This window comes from Sturnira hondurensis, unplaced genomic scaffold (genome assembly GCF_014824575.4).
Source record: "Sturnira hondurensis isolate 20B ecotype Veracruz unplaced genomic scaffold, ASM1482457v3 Scaffold0015508, whole genome shotgun sequence".
In the NCBI taxonomy this organism is placed as follows: domain Eukaryota; kingdom Metazoa; phylum Chordata; class Mammalia; order Chiroptera; family Phyllostomidae; genus Sturnira; species Sturnira hondurensis.
In genome coordinates, this window is record NW_028088139.1 from 103,545 (window position 1) to 121,009 (window position 17,465).

General features: G+C 59.6%; 1 protein-coding gene across 1 annotated transcript; it reads left to right on the forward strand.

Annotated features, from left to right (window-relative positions):
- Positions 1-2,421: 2,421 nt before the first annotated feature.
- IGLON5 (IgLON family member 5) lies at positions 2,422-16,018 on the forward strand. Its single transcript, XM_037064541.1, has 8 exons — positions 2,422-2,500; positions 9,481-9,559; positions 10,364-10,596; positions 11,979-12,098; positions 13,400-13,534; positions 13,714-13,834; positions 14,384-14,538; positions 15,818-16,018. The coding sequence occupies exons 1-8, from the start codon at positions 2,422-2,424 to the stop codon at positions 15,904-15,906; spliced, it is 1,011 nt and encodes a 336-aa protein (XP_036920436.1). The 3' UTR covers positions 15,907-16,018.
- The last annotated feature ends 1,447 nt before the right edge of the window (positions 16,019-17,465 follow it).

The window sequence follows — 17,465 nt, forward strand, 5'->3', positions numbered from 1 at the left end:
ATCCAGCCTCCGCATTCTACAGTGAGAGAAACTGAGACCCATAGGAAGGAGGGGGCTGAGGAACTAAAAAGAAAAGGACTTCTTTCTGCGGAGACAGAAAGAAGGGGCTCCTGAGGCCCCATCCTCCACACTGGGCTTTGCAAACAGGGAAACCGAGGCTCACAACGCCTCAGGCTGCACAGCAAGACTGTGCCCTGCTGAGGACCTCTGAACCCTAGGTCATCTTCTCCTGACCCTATACGACTCTAAGGGGGTCATAAGGGGCTGTAAGCTCAGAATTCCACAGGGACAGGCAGGTAACAAAATGAGTGCAGGAGGCCTGATGAGTCTGTCTGGAACGCAGGCACCCCACCTGAAGGGGGTGCCCGGCCTCAGTGAACTGTGCTCTCAACTCCTCCCCCCACACTTTGCCCTGCTGCCCACCTCCCAGGAGGAACAGGTCTCTATTGCCGGATCTGACTCTTTTCTTTTTTTTTTTTTTTAAAGGAGAATCCAGAGATTCAGGTTTCAGGGTGAAATCTCTGTGCTCAAACATGTTAATAATTAAAGTTCTGTTGTTAAAAGCAGTGTGGATCTCAGAGAGGCCTCTCATTTGCAAATCTGATTAGAAGCACAAATAGGGACGGGACACCCTCTCTCCAAACCCACGTCCTGCCAGAAGGAGGTGGTGTCTTTATTCAGAATGCAAACCTCTTGCCAAGTGCAGATTGAATCCCCAAATCCTGGGCAGAGTCCGCTTGGGGGTGGAAGGGTAAGGAAGTTTCCCCGGGTGGAGAAGGATGTTCCAGGTGAGTCGGTGCCCTCCCCACTAAAAAAAAAAAAAAAGGAAAAAGAAAAATCCTGCCCTGGCAAAGCTTACATTCTGGAAGTGGGACATGAAGGAGGGCCGTGATTGAAAATAAGTGAACACACGAAATAAGGGAATAATACTAAAGACTAGGGAGAGAGCTGTGACCAGGGTACTGTCTTGGAAGTGGGGTTCCTTTGCGGAGCCCAACCGACAAAGGCTTGTCAAAGGTGGGGACCTAAATGCTAAGGAAGAAGCTGGTGCCAATCCGGCGGAAGAGAGGACAGCCCTGGGGCTGGAGTGAGTTTGGCCTGTTGAAGGAAGAGAAAGGAAGGCGGAGCAGCTGCAGCCCCGTGTCTGAGGCAGGGCAGTGCTCAGGCGCTGTTGGTGGAAGGTGGTCTGAGCCGGGAGACCAGGGCTTTGGCTGCTGTAGGTCAGAGCAGCCCTAAAGGGGCAGATGGTGGCAGCTCAGAGCAAGGTGGGGGGAGGGGTAGAGGGCAGAGCTGAGATCTGTTTAGGAGGCAAAGCCAGCTCCTCTTGCAGACAGATTGAATTGGGGGCGGGGTGGGGGGCGGTGTGGATTGAGGACAGATATGCTTTTGAGGTTAAGACAGCCCCCATGGGGCGGATTTAAAAGTTCCTGCCTTCAGCCGCCCCAGCCATGGAGCAGGCTCAGAGACTGTTCTTCTGCCTCTGTGTGAGGGGCAGAGGCAGGAAGCCTTCACCTGGTGGGCCAGGAAGGACTGTGCCTGGTGAACCGATGCACGGTGGGGCCAGGAGGAAAGAAGGAACTGCCCGTGGCCCGGGTGCTGGGCAGGGTCTTTGGGAGGTGGCTCCACCTTGCAGGGGAGGACGCTGACGTTCTGGGGAAAGAAGTGACTTGTCCAAGGTCACAGAGCCAAACCCGTGAGAGAATGGGGGCAGGGGGCGTTTTGCACCTAAGCCTTGAACTACCAGCTCCTCCCCACTCCCAGCCCCCAGACTGGGTCCCCCAGTGCCTCCCCATCCCCTGGTCATCCTGGGCCTGAGGAGTGGGATGGAAGGAAGGAGAAAATTTCATCCCTAGAGTCAGTGTTATTCATGGAAGTAAATAAACTGAACTATGACCCACAGGAAAAGGAGGCCGCGGGGCGGGGGGTGGGGAGGGGCCTGGACCCCTGGGTCGGAGGGGGACAGACCCCGGGCCTGGACCCCCGGGTCCGAGGGAAGATGACACTGGGACTGAAGCAGGATGGAGGTGGGCTTCAGGAGAAGCGTCCCCGACCCCGGGTTGCGGGGATCCAGGGGGGCGGACCCAGGACGCCGGGGGCGGGCGGGGGCAGGGCCCGGCCGCAGTAACAAAGGCCTCTCCCTCCCACAGGCAACCCCCCTCGGCCCCGCCTCCCCAGCCCCCCGCCTGCCCTGATTGGCCGGCCTTCCTGCCCGTCAGCGCCGCCCCCCTCCCTGGGTCTGCAGCAGCTCCGGCCGCCTCGTCGCGCCCCCCCAGCCCCTTCCCCCCGCCCCCGCCGCCCCCCCGGGCCGGTGCAGCCGCTGGCGGGGTCCCCCTCCCCCTCCCCCTCTCCCCCCAGGACCCGCGCGCCCCGGGACGGCCCCCCTTCCCCCTCCCCCTTCGCGCCGCCGCCGCCGCCGCCGTGATGCCCCCCCCTGCGCCCGGGGCCCGGCTCCGGCTCCTCGCCGCCGCCGCCCTGGCCGGCCTGGCCGTCATCAGCCGAGGTACCGCAGCGCCGGGGGCGGGGGCTCGGCCGGGACGCCGGGGTCCCTGGCGGGGACAGGGGGCGGGAGGGGGGCTGCGTCCGCGGACGGGGAAGGGGAGGCCCCGGGACGCGAGGTCTGGGCCCTGGGGCGGGGTCTGCACCCCCGGCCGGGCTGGGGGTCCTCGGACGGGTGGGTGCGTGCCCCGGGGCTGGTCCGCACCCGGGCCGGAGCCTGGGCCTGGAGGCTGAGGTCTGCTCCTCCCGGTCAACCAGGGAGAGGGTCTCGGACACCCGGCCCCGGCCTGGGGGCGGGAGTGTGCGGCTCCGGACCCGGGAGGGGGACCCGACGCTGGAGAAAGGGGCCCCGGGCAGGATCTCTGAGCTGAGTTGGGTGTAGGGGTGGAGGGATGCCCCCTCGGGGGTCGTCTCTCTGCGTGGAGAGGGTCCCTGGGGGGGTCTTGGCCTGACGGCCGGGGGTGGGGTGTTTGTGTGGGCAAAAGTGGGGGGATGGCGTCGTCCCTGGGTCAGTATGGGGAGGGGGCAGGGGTGTCCGGAGACCTCAGTCCCAGGGCCAGGAGAAGGTGAGGGCGGGGGTCTGGTCTCTCAGCCAGGCAGGGGGTGGAATTCCCCAGCTGGGTCACAGAGGTTGGGACAAAGTGTTGGTACGTGGGGAGTTGCAGTTATGTGGGGGAGTGGGGGGTCCAGAAAGTTGGGGTGCTGGGCTGGGGATTCAGATGTGGGGAGCTCTGGCTGAATGCCTGGGGTCTCTGGGGCTGGCTGGGCTGGAGCTTGAGCGACGGGCACATGGAGACGGAAGGAAGGGGCTAACTCAGGGTCAAAGGGTGAAGAGCCTCCCAGTGGGGGAGGGGGCTGCGGGGTGGTCGGCGGAGCAGGGAGGGTAGAATGGAAAGTGGGGGCCTCAGGGGTGCACCAGGCAGTCTCTGGATTGAGGATGTGTAGCTGGACCTTGTGTTTTCCCAGTGATTTGGGGGTGGGGCTGCAGCACCGAGGGTCCAGGAGATGCCCCCCTGGGGGGGGCGGCGAGCAAGGACGGGAGACCGGGAACAGTGTTAATTCAGTGCTTCCGGAGGAGTCCCCCAGGCCCGGCCTCCAAACAGGGGTCACAGAGTCAGGGACACACAGTCGGGGACAGGCCAGAGCCCCCACCGGTCTGAGTGAGGCAGCTGTGGTTCTCCGCCTCCCACCCACACACACCGGGTCCCGCACAGCCTCCTAAACGCCCACGCTGCGTCCCACTAGGAGCGCACCTGCAGCCGCCCACAGTCACCCCACCGCGGCTGCCCGCACGCAGGTCAGGGGTCAGCCAGCGCCTGCGGGACGCGGGCCGGGGCCCCAGCGGGTCTGGCGTTGTTCTCTTCCTGGTGCCCACGGTCTGAGCGCTCCTTCCCCTGACCTGTCTGTGTGACTCACTGACTTTCTGACTACGCGCCCCTGTCTCGCCGTCTCTGTCACTTGTCTCCTTGTGTCTCTCTAGGCGTCTCAGCCACTTCCGGAGGCTCCCTGTCTCTGGGTGACATTCCCTCTGTCTGTCTCAGGGCCTCTGTCTCTCCACCCCTGCTGGTCTCAGCACAATTTCACATCTGTCCCTCCCTGCCTCAGGAGACGCTTCCCGTTGTCACACCACGTGTGTCTCTGTCCCTTCCCGGCTCTCTCAGGCGGGCCCTGGTCCTCATTTACTTGTGGAGATTCACCAACACCTCTCACTTTTCTCCCCGTCCTTTCCTGATCCCTAGCGGTCTCCCTTCACCTCCCCCTACTCTCTCCCTTTACGTCCAAGAAAACTTCCCACTTTCCACTTTTCAGCACCCAAGACATCCTGCTGTGTGCACACCCGGGGCTGGGAGCTTAGTAGAGTCAGGAGGCGGTCCATGACCTAGGCGGGGTGCTTCCCCACCTCTGGGCCTCAGCTCCCGACCCCCCTCTGCTGACAGTCAGGGCTCCCTGAGAAAAAGCCGATGGGAGGAGGTACACAAAATTGCATCTTCTCTTCTGTTTTCCTAATTGTGGGAGGAGTTTCTGAAAATTACCAATCTCGTTTGGCACAGGAGGACCGGACCCTCTCTCCCCAACCCCTTCCTTGTGCAGCCCAGCCCTCTCACTTAGACAGAGTGGGGCCCCCAGAGTGCCACGTCGGGAAGGGATTGCTTTGTGCATTGATGCTTTTCCCAAGCTAGAAAAAAAAATAAATCCATTTCTCTGCAATTGGCTTTTTCTTCTACCTTTCTGTCATCATAGATATTGTTGTATCTTTGATTTTTTTTCCCCCCTGCGGGACAGTTCCTGAGTGCACTGGCTGGTGGTGAGGTCTTGTTGGACGGACAGAGCAGGGCAGACCCAGGCATTCGAACCAGGGTCCATCCGTCTTGTCTGGAGTGTGGTCTCGGCTCATCCGTTCCCTTTGCACATACTTGCTGAGCACAGTGTCTATTCCTGGCACGGTGGGTCTGCACATCACAGCCAGATGACGTCACTGCCCTCACGGAGCTTAGATCCCAGTGGGACAGAGAGAGAGAGAGCAAAAAACTGAAACAAAATCTAAAAACAAGGCAGCAAGTTAATAGGTAATTTCAGAGAGTGACGGGTAATGGGAAGAAAATTCGGGACAGGCTGGCCATGTGGGCTTCCAGGTGGTCGAGGGAGCCCTCTCGGAGCAGTGGAGAGTGCATGCAGGTCAGACGGAAAGAAGTGGAGAGGTCCAAGAAGTGGAGAGGTCCGCCTTCCAAAGACCCTGAGGGAACAGCAGAGGCAAAGGCCCTGTGGTGCGAACTAACAAACTTCCAGTGCTCTTGGCATAGGTGGGTCAGACTCGGTGTCAGTGATGCAAAGACCCCGGGACTTCCAAAGTCAGTCATTTCCAGAAAGAGGAGTCAGGGGCTCTCCTGTGGCAGCCAGGCCAGGCCCCACCCCGCTCACTGCTCTTCCCCTCCCAATGTGTCTCCCCACCCCCTCAGGCCAGCCACACTACTGCCACTTTCTCACACACATGTCTGGGCTTCAGGGTCCCCATCTGTGGGTTTCAGGATGGTGGAACCCGAGCACCCCCCCCATTGGAGGGTCTCGGTTTTGCCTAAGTTCCTTCCAGGGGTGCCAGGAGATCCCTACCTCCCACTTAAGGTCACCCCGCTTGTTAGAAATCCCCCTCTCTCTCAAGAGAGGGGAACTCACCCCCCTGCAACCCTCCTCCCTAGATTTATCCGACAGGCATGAGGGCTGCTAGTGTGGACTGGCAGGGACCCGTGGGGTCCGCCCAGTGACCTCTGACCCAAGACAGGCTGGCACCTGCCCCAGGATCGCCCCACCATGAGGCGGTGGGCAGGCACTTAACCGTCAGGCCTTGTAGTGAACTGTCACTTGGATGACCTTTCATCCTTCCGCAACTTGAAGAAGGAAGCACAATGATCACGCCTGTTTAGAGGTGGGGAAGCCGAGTCTCAGGGACGTGAAATAAGTCTGTGCAACACAGAGGCAGAGCGGAGATTTGAACCTGGGCAGCCCAGCTCCCCACCCGGTCCATTCCTTTTGGCGCCTGCTTATGCTGGCACCAGAGCAGACGCTGACGGGGCATCTGAAGGATCATTGACCCCGGGGGTGGGTGCTGGGCACAGAGCAACTTACAACCCAGACATGCCCTGCCCTTCCCGAGCCCCACCCCCACCCCTGGGGAGACTGACCTCCAACCAGGGATAGCAATAGATGCTTCCTAAAAAAAAAAGAAGGTGCTACTCTGAACAGCTAGCATTTATTGGGCCCTTTCTGCATGCTAAGCACTGAGCTAAACATCTTGCTAGCGTGTTCCTGTGGAATCCCCCACAAAAACCCTCAGAGGGACGAATTCTTATTTTTCTCTCTTTTACACATCAGGGAGCTGAGATCCAGATTGTGCAGGGGCGGGAGAGCCACCCAGACAGGAGATGATGGGGCAGACATTTCATTTCCCAAATCAGGCTCCTCAGGGCTTTCTCATCCAGTCTGTAGACAGCATCTATTCCCTCCGCGAACACTTCCCTGCTCTGAGAGCTAAGCCCAGCTCCCCGGAACACAGCCAAGATTTGGGCCCTTGGGGAATCCTGGGGCAGGTGGGGACACTGTCACAGCTGAGTCAATGTGTACCCATTAGAGAGAGTGGAACTTTCCCCTCTCAAACAGTCAGGGAGAGTCCTCCCGGAGGAGGGGGCATTTGAGTTTGGGTCTTGAAGAATGAGTAGGAGTTCAAAGGCTGGAGAGCCATGTGAAAGGCATCCATTTAGATTCACTCATTCAACGAATATTTCCAAGTCCTTCCAGGACCAAGTCCTAGGCAGGAAGACGCTGGGGATGCAGACCTGAGTCAGACCCAGGCTCTGTCCTCAAGATATTTGGGAATGCCCTCAGCCAGGCCCGGAGTGGGGCATGCTGGGAGTGCAGAGATGGTCTGCCCCAGGTCCTGCTTTGGAGGAGCAGGTTTGGGAGGTAGTCGACCTTGATCTAAGGTGCCCTGGGCTGATAGACACCACCTCTCCCAGGAAAGGCCCCACTCTACGAGGGCCCTGAAGAAGTGTTTGATGGGAAACTATGAAACAGGTGGACAGCACTGGGCCCCACATGTGCCCAGAGAGAGGGAGGAGGCAGGAGAGTGACATCAGAGCCCAGACACCAGGCGGAGGGTCCGGGCAGTCCTGTGTGTTGGGAAGACCCCTCTGGCAAGGGTTTTTTCTGTATTTATGCCTGCTGGGATGTTGGGTTGGGGCCTTGGATGTGGGGTCCAGTCTTCACCCCACTGCCCAGGTCTGCGGGCCCAAGGCAGCTCCTGGCTGTAGGCAGGGCCTGAGCCCAGAAGCGCTGGGTTCCTCGATGCCTGTCCAGCACCTCGGACAGCTCCCTCCTCACCCCAGGCTGCGTCCCCTTCTTTCAGAGGAGGCAGCAGCTGTCATGGGTGGGAGGGGCTTTGTTTGGCCCTCTAAGGGGCATTTAGCCGATGACTGGAGGCATTTTTGGTTTTCACATCCCCCGCCCCCCTCCCCCCCGTGCGGTGGGAGGAGCTGCTGGCATCTGGAAGGTCAAGGCCAGGGGCGCTGCCGCATATCCTGCACCGCACGGGACGGCCCCTCCGCGAAGAAGGCTCCAGCCCCACATGCCAGAGGTGCCAAGGTGGAGGGGCGCTGGCCCAGGATCCGCGTCACCAGCAGTATGACAGCTCCTGTGGGGCGCCTGTCTGTGATCTGATTGTAGGTGACAGCGTAACTGTGCGCCCCATTCTTGGCTCACAGCAGCCCCTTTGTATTTCAGAGGCTGTGACAGTGTCCCTGTGTCATTGCACAGGCTGTAGCTTCAGGCACGAAATCCCAGAGTCGGGGTGGGGACAAGCCTGGCCCCTGGACTGGAAGGGTGTGTGTGTGTGTGTGTGTGTGTGTGTGTGTGAGAGAGAGAGAGAGAGAGAGAGAGAGGAGACGGCCCCCTGGGTAGGGCTGTGACTGTGTGCAGACTTTGCACCTGCTCGTAGGAGGTTGTTGGTGTCAGTGTACAATTGCGTGGTGCTATACACGGTGGGGTGACTCAGTGTGTGATGCTGCTGGGCCTGGGGCTGTCCCTTCTGCCTGACCATGACAACAGCAGTGCTCCTCAGGGAGACTTGTCTTTTCCATGTGACCTTCTGCTGGGCCGGCAATGAGGGCTGTGTTGTCACCCTGAGTGTGTGTGGGCCTGTCCCTGTGAGCAGGGCCCACTGCCATGCGGGTGACTGAATGCGAGACTGTGTCCTCCCCTGGCGCTGGGTCTGTGTGTCCTCTCTGTGCCCTGGTGGCTGTGTGTGTGTGCCCATCTCCTGACTGTCCCCTGCTGCTACGATGGCTGTGAATGGCCCTATCCACTCTGCACAGCTGGGGAGGACCAGCCTCCTCCCTGCATCCAGAAGTGACCGGGTGAGGGGCTGCCCACTGCACTGGCTCTGCCCCAGACCGGTCCTGAGGGGCTGCTGATGGAGAGGGCCCTCGGGAGTCATTGGGGCAGCACGGGCAATTAATTCATCAGATTAATTAGCTCCTCAACCAGGGCAGGGCAGGGCCCTCCCTCCCTAGGCGTCCAAGGTCATTTGGCCTCCTCCTCTCCCCAGCCCGGTGCCTCTCCATCCGGCCGCTTCGTCTTGCTCAGCCCCCACTCCCTGGCTCCAGTCCAGCTCGCTGGCCACAGTCCATGGAGAGATGAATGGGTGGGGGTGGGGGCCCTGCCGGGCAATGGGGCCTTGAAGCTGCGCTGGAGTGTGTGGGCAGGCGTGGGCCTGTGCCTGCAAGAGCGTGCCCGGGTGAGCACGGGCCCACAGGTGCATCTGTGCGGACACGTATGTCTGCCAAGGTCTGTGTGTGGCTGTGCACTGTACCTGAGGGTATGTTTGTGGTAGATGTGTGTCTGGCGGTGCACATGCCTGGGTGTTGAGTGCATGCAGCCGGCTCCGTGTGTGTACATCTTTCCATGTATTCCTGACTTAGTGTGTACACGCGTGTGTGCTTGCATGTGTTGGCTGCATATGTACATGTTTCTGTGTATCTGTGTACACACATGACTGAATGTGTGGGCCCATGTCCATCTGTGTGTACCACACATTAGCCGTGTGTGTCTATGTATATGTACCTGCACACTCAAACCTGCGCACCCCTTCTCTATGTGTGCACACTTGTGTATCTATACATGCATGTATCTGTACATGGTACCTGTGGGTGTGCATGAACATGTGTGCTTGTGTGCACATATCTTTCATGCATGTGTCTCTGTGTGCTGTCATTGGGGTGTGGGCTCAGTGTCCTTGGAGGTGTGTAGGTGTGTGTCCCAGTCTATCTGAGTGTGGGCTTGTGAGAGGACACATCTGTGTTGTGTGTGTCTTCTCTGAGTGTGTCTGCTGCCATGTGTGTTTCTGGAAACATGAATGAACATACATGTGGGTGGACGTGGAGACCGTCTGTCTGTGATGGCATGTGTGCCATGCTGAGGCAGCCCTCCCATCTGCAGGGCTGCTGTCCCAGAGCCTGGAGTTCAGCTCCCCGGCCGACAACTACACGGTGTGTGAAGGCGACAATGCCACCCTCAGGTAGGGGGACTCAGAAGATCTCCCTGGGACGGCAGTCCTGCCCCCTCACTGTCCCTAGGGAAAACAACCCTGGCCTGGGGCGCAGCCCAGCACCTCCCTGTCAGGAGAGGCCACTAGGGGCACAGACTCTGGGCCTCAGAGTCCCTGTGTGTCAAATGGGCAAAGGATCCGTGAACACCATGTTGGTTGTTGTGGGGATTCAAGGGTCTGCACACACACCCCGAGCTGAGAGAGCACAGCACACAGTGGCTGCTTGTGAATGCGAGCCAGGGTTATCATCTCCCCAGACCTCTGCCTCTGCCCACTCTGGGTCCCTGACCCCACTCTCTGGTCTCTGTCCCCCTCTTTCTGGTCTCTGTCCCCACCTCTTTTGGTCCCTGTCCCCTTCTCTCTGGGTCCCTGTCCCTATCTCTCTGAGTCCCTGTCCCCCACTCTCTGGGTCCCTGTTCCCCTCTCTCTGGGTCCCTCGTCCCCCACTCTCTGGGTCTGTGTCCCTCATCTTTATACATCTCTGTCCCTCTCTCCCAGACTGCCAGTCTTCCTCTTTTCAGATCCCTGACACACAACAGTCACTCCATCAGCTACCACTCCATGTGCATTTGAGCTCACAACTTTCCCTCTCTGGGGCTCAGTTTACCCACCTGTAAAGTGGGCACAGCCACCCCTCAGGGCTGCAGTGGGACCTAGAGGTGCAGTGGCACGTCCCCCACCCCTTTCCTAAGCCCCTGCAATGGGAGAGCCTGGAGGGCCCAGCTGGGGTCGAGGAGAGAAGGAAGAGCCTTCCTCCCCTCATCCTTCCTGCAGCTGCTTCATCGACGAGCACGTGACCCGAGTGGCCTGGCTGAACCGCTCCAACATCTTGTATGCGGGCAATGACCGCTGGACCAGCGACCCGCGGGTGCGGCTGCTCATCAACACGCCCGAGGAGTTCTCCATCCTCATCACCCAGGTGGGGCTGGGCGACGAGGGCCTCTACACCTGCTCCTTCCAGACCCCCCACCAGCCGTACACCACTCAGGTCTACCTCATCGTGCATGGTGAGCCCGAGGCCAGAGCGGCAGGGAGGGGGGCAGAGGTGGAGAGCGAGGGAATGGGGGGAGGGGCACGGTTCCCGGGTACACCCGCGTGGAAGGCAGACACTGCCCTGCCCTTGCTGATTTCAGCTAAGAAAAGGGAGGGACAGTCACCCAGGCAGGGACTCTTCAGCTTCACAGCTTCAAAGACAGGAGGGCTACGGGGAGAGGAAGGGAAAGGTGTGCTCACAGGAAGACCACATTCATTGGCTCAGCCCCATTTATTGAGCACCTACTATGGGCCGGCATTACTCCAGGCACTGGGGATAGAGAAGAAGCCGATCGAGCTGCCCCTGCCCCTTTGGAGGTGACTTTCCAAGGAGAGGTGGCCTCCCAGACGCAATGTCTGAGCTGAGTCCTTCAGCCCGGTACAGAGCTGATGCCAGAGAAGGAACGACACGTGCAGGGGCCCAGGGAGAAAATGAGTCAGGTGTGCAGAGGCAATTCTGATGCATCAGAGTTTGTGTGGGAGAGAGGGGGGACTGGAGAGGCCCACAGAGGGGGCAGGAGGAAGAAAGAGGGATGAGGCTGCCTCAGAAATGAACTGGAGGCCGGGAGGGAACCCACATACAGGGACAGCCCAGCGGAGCCAGGACAAGCCCGATTCAGGAGCCAGACTGCCTGGGTTCCAGCCTTGGCACCGCCACCTGCTGAGGAGCCCTGAGCAGGGGAGGTGGGCTCAGACTCACGTGCCTCAGATCTAAGACATCCTCCATTGGGAGGGACCCCTTTATTGTATGCTCTGCTGGAAGAAAAAAAGAACCTGCCAATCAGACTCTGGCAGCCGGATTATAGACATGGTCACGTGGGGTAAAAACAGCACCTACGTGTTGGAATGGGTGAACATAGCCACACCTACCCCAGAGGGTGGCAGTCAGGGTTTCAGTTAATTTTTGTACAACACTGAGAACAGGGTTTATCACATAGTACGCGCCATGGACGTACTTGTTAAATAAGTTAATCTTGAAATAATAATGACAAATAAATAAAAATAGAGATGGGGAGAGAGAAATCCAGAACAAAAAAAAAAACCCAGAAAAACCAAGTTAGGGTGAAGGCAGAGAGAGAGACTGAGAAAGAGTGAGGAAGACTGACGTTAGACAGGAAGCCAGGCCTAGAGGCAAGGGAGAAACACAGAAAAAACTTACAGAAAGACAGGGAATGTTGGCTGGACGCCCAGGTCCGAGGGAAGAAGGGCCACGGGTGCTGGACTCCTGGGTCTTAGGGGAAGAAGGGCTGCAGGTCTGGACATCTGGGTCTGAGGGAGGAAGGGCTGGGGACCCGGACCCCTGGGTCCTGGGAGCCCATATCCAGCCTCTCTCTGACCTCTCTCCCCTCCCCCGCAGTCCCCGCTCGCATTGTGAACATCTCCTCGCCGGTGACAGTGAATGAGGGGGGCAACGTGAACCTGCTTTGCCTGGCTGTGGGGCGGCCGGAGCCCACGGTCACTTGGAGGCAGCTCCGAGGTGAGAACCTCCCCCCTGGCCCAAGCCCCTTCTTCTGCACAGTATGGGCCCCTCATCCCCCATATTCCTAGCTAGATTCTCAGAGCTCCCCTCCCCCCCCCCGTTCCTGATGCCCCCCTGCTGCAGTCATAGTTCCATTTCCCCCTCCCACCCCAACCCCATTATCTCCCTGGCTGACCTCAGATCCTTACAGCCTTCATTCACCACTTGGCATCCCAGGCCTGGACCGCTCCCTCCAGATCACCCATTAGACCCCAGCTCTGCCCCCTGCCCCCTGTCCCTGCCCCCAGTATCCAGTGTCTTCCCCACCAGCCACAGGATTCTTCAGGACTCAGATCCCTGGCCGGAGCCAGGTGACAGCCAGTGGCCCCACCCCCATCCCCCCTTCCTTGGTCACATCACTCACATCTCGGCTGGAGGCTCCAGCCCAGCAGTTCTCAAAAGTGCAGTCTCCAAAAGAGCAGCCTGAGCATCCCCTGGGAACTTGCCAGCCATCACATGTCTGGGGCCGCCCCGGACCGGATGACTAGAAATCACCCTCCCCCTGCACCACCACCATCAGGACGTTTGAACAGGCCCTTAGGCGATTCGGATGGTCCCGCCGAGAACCACTGCTCCGGGCTACCCCCAAACATAGTGGGAAAGGGCCCAAACATGACTTCCTAGATCTTGACACCTCCCACGGTCCCTCTACTTGGATCTTTGCCACCACTTCCCAGATCCCTAGATCCTCATTCACTGTGTCTTTGGAGGCCAGTGATGCCAATCGTTGAATTCCCAAGACTCCAGGGCCCCGTCAGGAGGTCTCAGATCCCTGGTCCTCCCCTAGTGGGTCACCTGAACCCCACAATCCTGGTCTGAGACCCTGGCTTCCCAGATGCCCCAAGTCCCAAAGGGTCTTCTGAGCCCAAATCTGTCATAGACCCTACCTATCCAGATTATTGATCCCAATCACCAGATCCAGATTCTCTGAACCCCAAGAGCTAGGTCCTTCCCCCACTGGGTTTGTATTTCCTGTATCTTTCTGAGCCTCAAGATCCGGGGGTCCTCACTATGGGGTCCTCTGAGCCCCATGATCTGAGTCATGGATGCCCAGGTCCCTTGATCCCCTGTACCCCCAAATTCCAGGTCTCTCCCCCCTGGATTTTAGTTACGAAGCCCAGATCCTCACTCCCCCCGGCCCTGGGCACTCCAGGCCCTGCGGTGCCCGCCCCACTGATGTGTGTCCGTGTTGTGCCCGTGTTGTCCCGTGTTAAGTGTTTGTGTCCGGCCCCGCCCCCTCCCCTTCCCAACCTCCGCAGACGGCTTCACCTCTGAGGGCGAGATCCTGGAGATTTCCGACATCCAGCGGGGCCAGGCTGGAGAATATGAATGCGTGACTCACAACGGGGTCAACTCAGCACCGGACAGCCGCCGCGTGCTGGTCACAGTCAACTGTGAGCCCCCTGGCAGTGGGCACGAAAGGGGGGCGGGCCCTGAGTCCCCGGGCAAAAAGGGTGTTCGGGAAAAGAGGGCAGGGGGTCTGGACTCCTGGGAAGGAGGGAGGAAGGGGGCTGGGGTAGGACCCCTTAGGCCTACCTGGCTGGGAGAATTCGCTGACTCTCGCTGTCACCAGATCCACCGACCATCACGGACGTGACCAGTGCCCGCACGGCCCTGGGCCGGGCCGCCCTCCTGCGCTGCGAAGCCATGGCGGTGCCCCCAGCGGACTTCCAGTGGTACAAGGATGACAGACTGTGAGGACAGCACCTGCGGGCTGTGTGGCTGGGGCGGGGGAGGGGGGGAGGGCGGTGCGTGCGCTGGAAGGTGGCACAGTCCTAGGTCCCGAGAATGAGGTGGGATAGCAGGGCAAGGGGTCCAGCTTTTAGGTGATGGGGTCCGCAGGGGGCCCAGAGCGAGGTTGTGGGGACTTACTGGAAGCTTGGGCCCCATCATGATGAGTGTGGAGCTCAGTCTCCTCGGGCTCTTCCAGGAGGTCAGGGGTCCATGCTGAGCATCTGTCAGGGAAGCTTTAGGAGACCGTTTGGACCAGGGTCCAGCAGAGCCTGGGAGCCCCAAGAGACTGAGGGCGCACCCTGGAGAGTCCAGTGTCCCTGAGGGGCAGGGGTGCCTGGGGAAGGGTCTCAGCGAGGGTGGCCCGGGATCCTTGGGGAGCTAGACCCCGAGGCTGGGGGGTTGTGTATTGGGAAGGGGGTCTCTGAGAAATTGGGGAGCCTGCGGGTGGATGGCCTGGGCTTGGCGTCCGGAGGGGTCACGGCCCGGTCCCTGACCCGGATCCCCGGCAGGCTGAGCAGCGGCACGGCCGAGGGCCTGAAGGTGCAGACGGAGCGCACCCGCTCGATGCTACTCTTCGCCAACGTGAGCGCCCGGCATTACGGCAACTACACGTGTCGCGCTGCCAACCGGCTCGGAGCGTCCAGCGCCTCCATGCGGCTCCTGCGTGCGTCTGAGCGCGGGTCGGCGGGAGGGGCGGAGAGAGTGGGCGGGGCCTGGGCGCGTGGGCGGGGCGGAGAGAGTGGGCGGGGCCGCCCCCAGACTCACCCAGAACTTGGGAGAGGACGCTGAGACTCAAACAAGACTGAAGAAAAAACCGATCCTTTCGATGGGTGTCGATTCACTGAGTGCCCACCAAGGGCTGGGCGTTGGGCGCTGGGGACGCAGCAGTGCGTGAGAGACCGGTCTAGGGGCTCGCAGAACTTACGGTCTAGTATTACCAGAAACGCAATAAAGAAGTAGACATAGAAATAAAAAGAAAGGCAAATACGTATCTACATAAGCAAAACAGTAATAGGATTGGAGATAGATAAGCTCATCAGAGAAAACGGGTGCGGGGCGGGGGCGTTTGAACTGAGACCTGAGTGGCAAGAAGCAGTCAGCCCTGCCCAGGTTTTCGGGAAGAGCTCCCCAGGCAGAGGGAACAGCGAATGCAGAGGTTCGCCCAGAGGCCCGCATGACCTAAGCAGAATGGCCACGGAACCTGAGATTGTAGAGGAAGGGAGAATCAGAGTCTCCTGGGCCATGATAAAGATTTTGGATTTTGTGCTGCTGCAGGGCGAAGCCACTGGAGGCTATTAAGTGGGGGAGTGGCATGTGGCATGCTTCTCAGAAGAATCTCTCTGACTGCTATTTGAGGGATGAGCTGGGGTGGGGGTGTTGCAAAATGGAGGCAAGAAGACCAGAGAGGAGGCTGGGGGCAGCACAAAGTGTCTACCAGGGAGACGTTTCGGAGGTGGAGGGAAGAGGGACGTGCAGACCAGGTGATTCCAAAGTTGGCTGGAAGCGCTGGGTGGATGAGGATGTGGCACTGAAGTACTGAAGTGGAGAAATAGTGGGGATGGGGCAGGGCAGTAGCCAGTCTGGAAGACAAAAGTGGGGAAGGCAGTTTTGGACATGCTGACTGGAAGATGCTGGGTGGCGGTGCTGGGTGGAAGGAAATGGTAAGACGGAAGGACCATGAGAGCCCCAGGCTGGTGAAAAAGTGGCAGAGATGTGAGAAAAACAGGGAAATAAGAGAGAGAGCCAAGTGCTTCACAAAATGCTGAGACTCAAAAACCAGAGGAGCAGGCAAACAGGGAAAGGCTCAGAACAGCCCTTGAGACAGTAGCCCCATGTGAGACCCTCAGGGACCAGTGCAGACAGAGACAGGCAGACACCTGGGAGACACACACACAGGTCTCCTCCTCCCAGGCCTCGTTCCGTGACCCTCTCTCTCTCTCCAGGCCCAGGATCCCTGGAGAACTCAGCCCCGAGGCCCCCAGGGCCCTTGACCCTCCTCTCTGCCCTGGGCTGGCTGTGGTGGAGAATGTAGGAAGAACCCAGTGCAGCTTGCCTCCCCTTGCGGGGGGGCCTGAGTCCGAGAGCAAGAGAAAAGGGGGGAGCAATCGGCATGGGTCTCCAAGGGGCGGAAGAGCTCTCGGCCACCGAGGAAGAAGAAAAGAGGAGGAAGAGGAAGAGGAGGAAGAAAGATCTTTAGAGAACCCATCACTGTGAGGGATAACGCAAAATTATGCATCTTTCTACAGCCATTCTCGCCACTGTTCACGTTTCCGATTGTGACCCGCCCCCGCCACCCCCACCCCTCTCTTAGCTCAGGCTGTCAACTGGATCGCATGTGTGTAGTGGGTGTATGTGCGTGTGAGCCTGCATGTGTGTGTATGTGTGTTGGGGGGGAGTGGGTGGGCAGGGAAGAGGGCTCGAGATCTTCCCTCCCTGACACCCCCACATCCACTGCCCCAACCCTGCTGCCTCTCTCCTAGGGCTGGAGGTAGGTATGGGGGCTCCGTGGTAGAAACTATGAGGGGAGGTGTTCCCAGGCCCCTACTTTCCCAGTATATGCACGTAGCACACTGCCCCCTGCCCTCCCTGCTGCAAAGGTGTTTCCTGGGCAGGTTGGGAGTGGGGAGGGGTGTTGCACTCACCTGTCAAGCTGTCATTCAGCCTTTGTGAGTCGATGGGAGATAGCCACCTGGGCTCTGGGTCTCCCTGCTGTCAATCACCAACTGTCTGTCTGTAGCCAGAGGCCCCATCACTGGCTCAGCGGCCTGAGACCTTCCCACTTTTCCTCTCCCCTCCCCTCCCCTCCCCTCCCCTCCCCTCCCCTCCCCTCCCCTGGACTTTCTGGCCCTCTCCTGGGCCAATCGGTGCTTCCATCCAACTGCCAGGCCGGTGTCTATGGTCACCTGTCTGTCTCAGTGCTTTGCCCTATCCAAGCCCCACTCCCTTTGGCCACCTGCAGCACCAACCAGCTGCCCTCAGCATCCCTGCAGCCGGCCCATGCCTGTGGGTTTGCTGGTCTACTATTCCTCGGCCTCTCCACCGACTGTACCTCCTGAAGGCTGACCTGAACGCCCGCCCACACACACACACACACACACCAGCGACTGACCAGCAATAGCCCCCTGGCTGCAGCTGACCAGCTGTCATTCCCCCGAAGGGTGGGCACCTGTTGTCAGGACAGGGCGCTGAGAGGTTATAGCCTCTTAGATTGTAGGGATACCCCACCCTGGCACACCACATCACACAAAGTGGCGGGGGGGGGGTGGGGGAGAGGCCTCACACAAACATCCCGAGCCCAGACCAAGTTGCCAAGTTACCAGCTCCGACTCCCGGGAGACCCTCTCAAAATACTCACCCTAAACCACACCACCCAGTGCTTGTAGGGGGAAGAGGGCAGAGCAAGGGCAAGGGGCAGTGACTGTACCTCAGACAGGGGCGTGGGCCCCATCCCACATTGTCTTCCATTCCCAGGGTCCTGGGGGATGGGGAGGGGAGGGAGACAAGGGAGGGGGTTGGGAGACCCTGGGGGCCGTGTGTTCCAATTCATGGGGAGTGTTGAGACCACCACACCAATAAACGCCTTTTTCCAAA

What these genes read in the sequence shown, in the direction of transcription:
- IGLON5 (XM_037064541.1), top strand. Translation starts at nt 2,422, where the DNA reads ATGCCCCCCCCTGCGCCCGGGGCCCGGCTCCGGCTCCTCGCCGCCGCC. An exon ending in GGTCTACCTCATCGTGCATG is followed by an intron (nt 10,597 to 11,978) that starts GTGAGCCCGAGG and finishes CCTCCCCCGCAG; the next exon opens with TCCCCGCTCGCATTGTGAAC. An exon ending in CACTTGGAGGCAGCTCCGAG is followed by an intron (nt 12,099 to 13,399) that starts GTGAGAACCTCC and finishes CAACCTCCGCAG; the next exon opens with ACGGCTTCACCTCTGAGGGC.